At 49.4% G+C, this 7,283-nt stretch overlaps 1 protein-coding gene across 1 annotated transcript in view; it reads right to left on the bottom strand.

Moving 5' to 3' along the window:
* The window catches only part of wnt9a (Wnt family member 9A), a 76,470-nt gene that overhangs the window by 65,011 nt on the left and 4,176 nt on the right, over nucleotides 1-7,283 (bottom strand). The window contains exon 2 of the mRNA XM_033020417.1: nucleotides 2,070-2,072. Coding sequence (XP_032876308.1) covers nucleotides 2,070-2,072 — 3 coding nt within the window. The remainder of the gene's footprint in view (nucleotides 1-2,069; nucleotides 2,073-7,283) is intronic.

Below are 7,283 nucleotides of genomic sequence, written 5' to 3'. Positions count from 1 at the left end.
TAAAGGAGCAAATTAATAATATTAATATAATATCAAGGGGGGTAATTATCGTGAGTGCGGGGGGGGGGGATAGTTAGTGTGTGTGCCGCCTCCCCCCACCCCCCCCCCCCACAACCGCACGTTGGGGGAACAGACCCAACGGGTCTGCACTTGGTCTAGTATATAACTAAAAATCTTCATCTTGTTTGTGCCCACGATGTGTCTCTGTCTGTGTCAATCTGCTTAATTCCTATCTTCTTCCCAACGCTAGGCCACAGCCTTCCCATTTTCACACATCCTACTCACATTTTCCCCATGGTGGTGATAAACACCTACCCGTCGCATGACCACCTATATTTCCGAAGTTATCGATGATTCAAGCTTAACAAAAAGGAAAAAAACGCTGCACACACACAGCCACAGTGACATCACAATGACATCACAATGGGGTGTCACAAAGCAACTCACAGTGCACCAAGCACAATGGGCTCTCAAGCTGCCGAGTACCACAATGACATCACAATGGGACGTTGCCAATGGTAACGGCAGCATGAGGTTGCAGCCCCTGTACCAATATCTGAAGGGACTGCTCCTCAAGCTCTGATTGCAGTTTGGTCCCATGATCTCCTGCCGTTTGGACACAAGGCAGGGAGTGGGGAGGGCCGATCGGGGGGGGGGGGGGGGGGGAGGATGTCCCTGTCGGTTTGCTCCTGGGCCCGGCCGAGATGGCCATTCGCGGGTCCAGGAAGCAGGCGGTCGATGGTCACATCAGAGTCGGCTGCCTGCCCCATTTAGAATGGAGCCGAGGAAACACTTTTTCTCACAGAGAGTGGTGAGTCTGTGGAATTCTCTGCCTCAGAGGGAGGTGGAGGCCGGTTCTCTGGATACTTTCAAGAGAGAGCTAGATAGGGCTCTTAAAGATAGCGGAGTCAGGGGATATGGGGAGAAGGCAGGACCGGGGTACTGATTGGGGATGATCAGCCATGATCACATTGAATGGCGGTGCTGGCTCGAAGGGCCAAATGGCCTACTCCTGCACCTATTGTCTATTGTCTATTGTCCAGCAAATTATTGGTGCCTGTTATTCTTCCCACTTACAATTACATATCATACCAGAAGATGGCAGAGTAATCAGATGCTGCAACGTTAGACTTTGGAGATGCAGTGCGGATACAGGCCCTTCGGCCCACCGAATCCGCACTGACCAGCGATCTCCCCGTATACTAGCAACATCCTACACACTAGGGATGTATCCTATGCACTAGGGATAATTTACAACCTACAATTTTTACCCGAGCCAATTAACCTACAAACCTGCACGTCTTTGGAGTGTGGGAGGAAACTGGAGCACCCAGAGAAAACCCTCGCAGGGCACGGGGAGGACGTACAAACTCAGTAAAGACAGCACCCATAGTCAGGATCGAACCCGGGTCAATCGACAATAGACAATAGACAATAGGTGCAGGAGTAGGCCATTCTGCCCTTCCAGCCAGCACCGCCATTCAATGTGATCATGGCTGATCATCCACAATCAGTACCCCGTTCCTGTCTTCACCCCATATCCCCTGACTCCGCTATTTTTAAGAGAATAGGGGCCTTTCTTTAATTCTGCTCCTTTCACTTAGGAACTTCAATTTTTATTATAGAAGTCTCATCTTGACCATTTCCTGTCTACATTGTTAATTGATTTTAGAAAAAACACGACCCTATATCGCTATGATTTTTTGGCCATGATTTTGGCCATGATTTTTTGGCTCAGTCTTTGCCGCAGCAGCCCCAAGGATTTTTCCCATCGCTGAAAAATAAAAAAATTATGAATGTTTAAAAAATCTTGAGATCAGCTGATTGGCCTGTCAATCACCATGATGAATGTAACGCCCCTTCAGGGGGGGGTGGGGGGTGGGGCAGGAGTATAAAGTATGAAATGAGTTGTATAAAGTATAAAGTATGAAATGAGTTGTTTGGCCTGCCCTGTGCTTGAAACTGAAATGGAAATGGAAATGAAATAAAATGAAATGAGTTGTTTGGCCTGTCCTGTGCTTGAAATGGAACTGAAATGAGATGAAATGAATTGTTTGGCCTGCCTGAACCCACTAATTTCGGCCCACTAGGCCCTTATTAGCCGAGAAACCAGTGCCTTTTGCCCAAAATGCTCGTGCCCCAGGAAGATAATTTTTGCCCAAAAGGCTCGTGCTAGGCCAGGAAAAGTCCAGAAAAAGTGCCTTTAACTGAGATTTCACTCAGATTATTTTTAAGAGTACCATTGGCCCATCAGGCCTGTACTAGCCTAGGAGGAGTCCCTTTGGCCCATCAGTAAGTATTCCCCCTGCAAGAATTAAACCTCACCCCAGTATTTTCTCCCTCCCTTCATTGGCTCCCTGTGAGATCCAGGCCAGGATAGTCTTTCTTCCTTCATTGCTGTGATCTGCAGAAAAAGATGAAAACTTTCTAAAATTGATTCCCCACCCTCTCCCCCTTCTCTCTCACAGAGTCTCTCACCTGTTTTGGGCAGAATTTCTGGCAGTTTATGAGCTGGCCTGAGTGACTGAGCTGCCAGCCCACCAGGCCTGAGTGACTGAGCTGCCAGCACACCAATCCATTTGGCCCACATTGTCCATACTAGCCCGCTGGAAAATAGAAACTAGTCCCTTCGGGCCACAACACCCATACTAGCGCTCCAGGGGTGGTGGTGGAGGCATTTTAGAGACATTTGGATAGGCAAGTAGATATGCAGGGAATGGAGGGACAAAGATTATTTGCAGGCATGGAAGATCACTTTAACTTGATGTCATGTTCGGCATGGGCATTGTGGGCTGAAGGGCCTGTACTGTGCCGCACTGTTCACTGTGAAGGATGTGCTGGCTCTGGGGAGGGTCCAGAGGAGGGTTTACAAGAACGATCCCGGAATGAGTGGGTTAACCTACGATGATCGATCGACGGCACTGGGCCTGTACTCGCTGGAGTTTAGAAGAATGAGGGGGGGACCTCATTGAAATGGACAGAATAGTGAATTCCTGGATAGAGTGGATGTGGAGAGGATGTTTCCACTAGTGGGAGAGTCTAGGACTAGAGGTCGTAGTCTCAGAATTAAAGGACGAAGAATTTCGGAAGGAGATGAGGAGGAATTTCTTTAGTCAGAGGGTGGTGAATCTGTGGAATCCTTTGCCACAGTAGGCTGTGGAGGCCAAGTCAGTGGATATTTTTAAGAGAGAGACAGATGGATCCTTGATTAGTGCGGGTGTCAGGGGTTATGAGGAGAAGTCAGGAGAATGTGGTTAGGAGGGAGAGATAGATCAGCCATGATCGAATTGCAGAGTAGACTTGATGGACCGAATGGCCTAATTCTACACATATTCCGTATTCCCTAATGACTTTATGACTATGCATTATGATATAAATGTTAAATCTGCAATTAAAAAATCTGCTGTAAAAATAAGGTCTTTTTGACCTCAGATGCCTTTGGTTCCAGTCTATAATGTCCCCCCCCCCCCCCCCCCCCCCCCAACACACAACTATGATGCATAATGAGTCTGACTTGGGAACAATTAGACTACAACCAGCACGTCTTTGGGAAGAGGAAGGGAGCCGGAGCACCGGGAGAAAACCAACGCGGTCACAGGGAGAAGGTGCAAACTCCGTACAGACAGCACCCGTAGTCAGGATCGAACCCGGCTCTCTGGCGCTGTGAGGCAGCGACTCTGCCAGCTGCGCCACTGTGCCACCCATTTGATTGGATAGCATTAAGGCAAAAGCTTTTCACTGTACTTCGGTACACATGATATTAATACAGCCAAACTTAAACCTAGAAAGCCCTATAGTTCAGGGCAATTGGGGGCAACTACACTCAACTACCCACGGTGGTGCAGCGGTAGAGTTGCTGCCTCACAGCGCTGGAGACCCGGGTTCGATCCCGACTACGGGCGCTGTCTGTACGGAGTTTGTACGTTCTCCCCGTGACCTGCGTGGGTTTTCTCCATGGGCTCCGGTTTCCTCCACTCCAAAGACGTGCATGTTTGGGAGCTAATTGTCTTTGTTAAGATGTAACATTTCCCCTAGTTTAGTTTAGTTTAGTTTAGTTTAGTTTAGAGATACAGCGTGGAAACAGGCCCTTCGGCCCATCGAGTCCATGCCGACCATCAATCACCCATTCGCACCAGTATCGCCATCCCACTTTCTCATCCACTCCCTGCACTCCAGGGACAATTTACAGAGGGCCGATTAACCTACAAACCCGCACCCACCCACACTGGGAGAACGTGCAAACTCCACAAAGACAGCACCCGAGGTCAGGATCGAACTCGGGTCTCTGGCGCAGTGAGGCAGCGGCTCCACCAGCTTCGCCACCGTGCTGCCCATTTGATCGATTAGCACAGATAGCATTGGTCGGCGCAGACTCGATGGGCCGAAGGGCTTGTTTCCACACTGTATCTCTAAAGTCGAAAGTTGTTTTTAACAGGAGGTATAACAGCCCAGCTGTGAGGAGCATGTTAGAGTTTGCATGTAAAGAATGAATTTCATGAGGTGCCTCTTGGAAAAACACCTGCTTTTACTTTTAGAAAGTTGTTTGAAGTCTGTGCAAGAAATAATCATGAGAGATGTTTCCAGAGTAAAAGCCAGGGGTTTAAGTTTAAATTAGATTAGAGCCACGGCATGGAAACAAGCCCTTCAGCCCATTGAGTCCGCGGACCAACGTACACTAGTTCGATCCTACACACACCAGGGACAATTTACAGAAGCCAATTAACCTGGAAATCTGCACGTCTTTGGACTGCGGGAGGAAACCGGAGAAAACCCACGCAGGTCACGGAGAGAAGGTACAAACTCCGTACAGACAGCCCCCGTTGTCAGGATCGAACCCTAGTCACCGGCGCTGTGAGGCAGCAACTCTACCGCTGGGCCAACGTGATTTAACATCAGACTTTTCAGAGGGAAAAAAAGGCCCAAAGTGTTGGAGTAACTCTGCGAGTCAGACAGCAACTCTGATTTAGATTAGATTAGATTAGATTCCTTTATTGTCATTCAGACCTTTCGGTCTGAACGGAATTTTGTTGCCTGCAGTCATACATATAATAATAAATAACAAAAACACACAATAAACACAAATTAACATCCACCACAGTGAGTTCACCAGGCACCTCCTCACTGTGATGGAGGCAAAAGTCTTAAAGTCTCTGTCTCTTCCCTCCTTGTTCTCCCTCTGCGCTGAGGCGATCCAGGCTTCCGTTGTTGTGACCCCGCCGGATGATGGTAAGTAAGTCCCGCGGCTCAACCGTGCTCCGTGAACCGGCCTGTTCAAGCTCCGCTGCCCGGGGTGGTCGAAGCTGCCGCAGATGCCGCCCTCCAGTCCAGTGGACACAGCTGTAGTTGCGGGAGCTCCGGAAAAACAGGTCACCAACCTGTGACCTGCGAGCTCCCGACGATGTCGTCCACTGGGCCCGCGGCCGAGCCCCGAATTCAGGTCGCCGCCGCCGGAACGCCGGAACGCCGCCGCAGTCCCGAAGCCCCGAAGCCGGGCCACCGCCACCGGAACGCCGGAACGCGAATTCGGCCAGCCTCGCGTTGGTAAGTCCTGGCTGGCTCTGCCTCCGGAGCCTCGAGGTCGGTCGCAGAACATTGATTCGGTCGCTCTGGAGAACATTGATAGGCGACGTTTTGGGTCGGGTCCTTTCTTCAGAATGATTGTGGTGGGGGGAGTAAGCTGGAAGTGAGGAGGGGGGCAGGACAAAGCCTGGCCAGTCACAGCTTCACTTGGCGTCACGTTCAGCATGGTCATAGTGGAGCGAGAGACCTGGTTCTGTGCTGTCCTGTTCTATGTGTAGGGAGGAACCTCTTCTTTTCGTGGCCATCTTGTTACAAATGTTGACATCACTGTCATCGTCCGTCCTGAAGTTCCGGCGACAATCTAATTTGAGGAAGGACATCCTTGTGATTGAGGCAGTGCAGCGTAGGTTCACGAGATTGATCCCTGGGATGGCGGGACTGTCATATATTGAAATATTGAAAAGACTAGGCTTGTATTCACTGGAGTTTAGAAGGATGAGGGGTAATCTTATAGAAACATATAAAATTATAAAAGGACTGGACAAGCCAGATGTCTTAGAATAAAGGGGAGGCCATTTAAGACTGAGGTGAGAAAAAACTTTTTCACCCAGAGAGTTGTGAATTTGTGGAATTACCTGCCACAGAGGGCAGTGGAGGATAAAACCACTGGATGGATTTAAGAGAGAGTTAGATAGAGCTCTAGGGGATAGTGGAATCAAGGGATATGGGGAGAAGGCAGGCACGGGTTATTGATTGGGGACGATCAGCCATGATCACAATGAATGGCGGTGCTGGCTCGAAGGGTTGAATGGCCTCCACCTGCACCTATTTCCTATGTTTCTATGTATCTAATCAGTGGGAGCCATTACTTGTCGCAATAGATGATGGTGGTAGCAGAATTAGCTCAGGATACTTCCAGTTCCCAGCCGCGCCAAGTGGACACCTGCTATAATAATAATAATAATACATTTTATTTGCGGGCACCTTTCAAAGTCTCAAGGACACCTTACAGAAATTAACAAAAGAGAAAAAACATATAGTCGGAGTAAAATAAATAATAAGGACATCACCAATACACAAATTAAAGACAGAAATCGCTCCAAAGACAAAAAATCAAAAGCACAATGTGAAGAGAGAGCAGCGGCAGCTAAACCGCGCCAGCGTCCACTCTCCCTTCCGGCAGCCATCTTGGACACAGACTAACATATTAACTTACACACAAAGAAATCATCCCCCCACAATGGTTACCACTGTGGGGGAAGGCACAATGTCCAGTCCCCATCTCAAGTTCTCCCAAAGTCAGGCCTATTGAGGCCACCGCTATTGCCTCTACGGAGGCCCGATGTTCCTGGCCGTTCTGGCCGTGCCGGTTTGGAGCTCCCAGCTATGGGGCCAGGGAGGAACTGCAAATGCTGGCTTATAACAAAGATGGGCGCAAAGCCAGCAGGTCAGGCAGTATCTCTGGACAAAAGGAATAAGGGACGTTTCGGGTTGGAACAGCGCCGGAGACCCGGGTTCGATCCCGACTACGGGTGCTGTCTATACGGAGTTTGTACGTTCTCCCCGTGACCTGCGTGGGTTTTCTCCAAGATCTTCGGTTCCTCTCGTCTCCAAAGACGTGCAGGGAGAAGGCAGGAACGAGGTACGTTGATTGTTCAAAAAGGAACTGCAGATGCGGAATATCGAAGGTACACAAATTGCTGAGGAAACTCAGCGGGTGCAGCAGCATCTATGGAGCGAAGGAAATAGGCGACGTTTCGTCC

This window comes from Amblyraja radiata, chromosome 4 (genome assembly GCF_010909765.2).
Source record: "Amblyraja radiata isolate CabotCenter1 chromosome 4, sAmbRad1.1.pri, whole genome shotgun sequence".
Taxonomy (NCBI): Eukaryota; Metazoa; Chordata; class Chondrichthyes; order Rajiformes; family Rajidae; genus Amblyraja; species Amblyraja radiata.
This window is presented reverse-complemented; position numbering and strand designations above follow the sequence as displayed.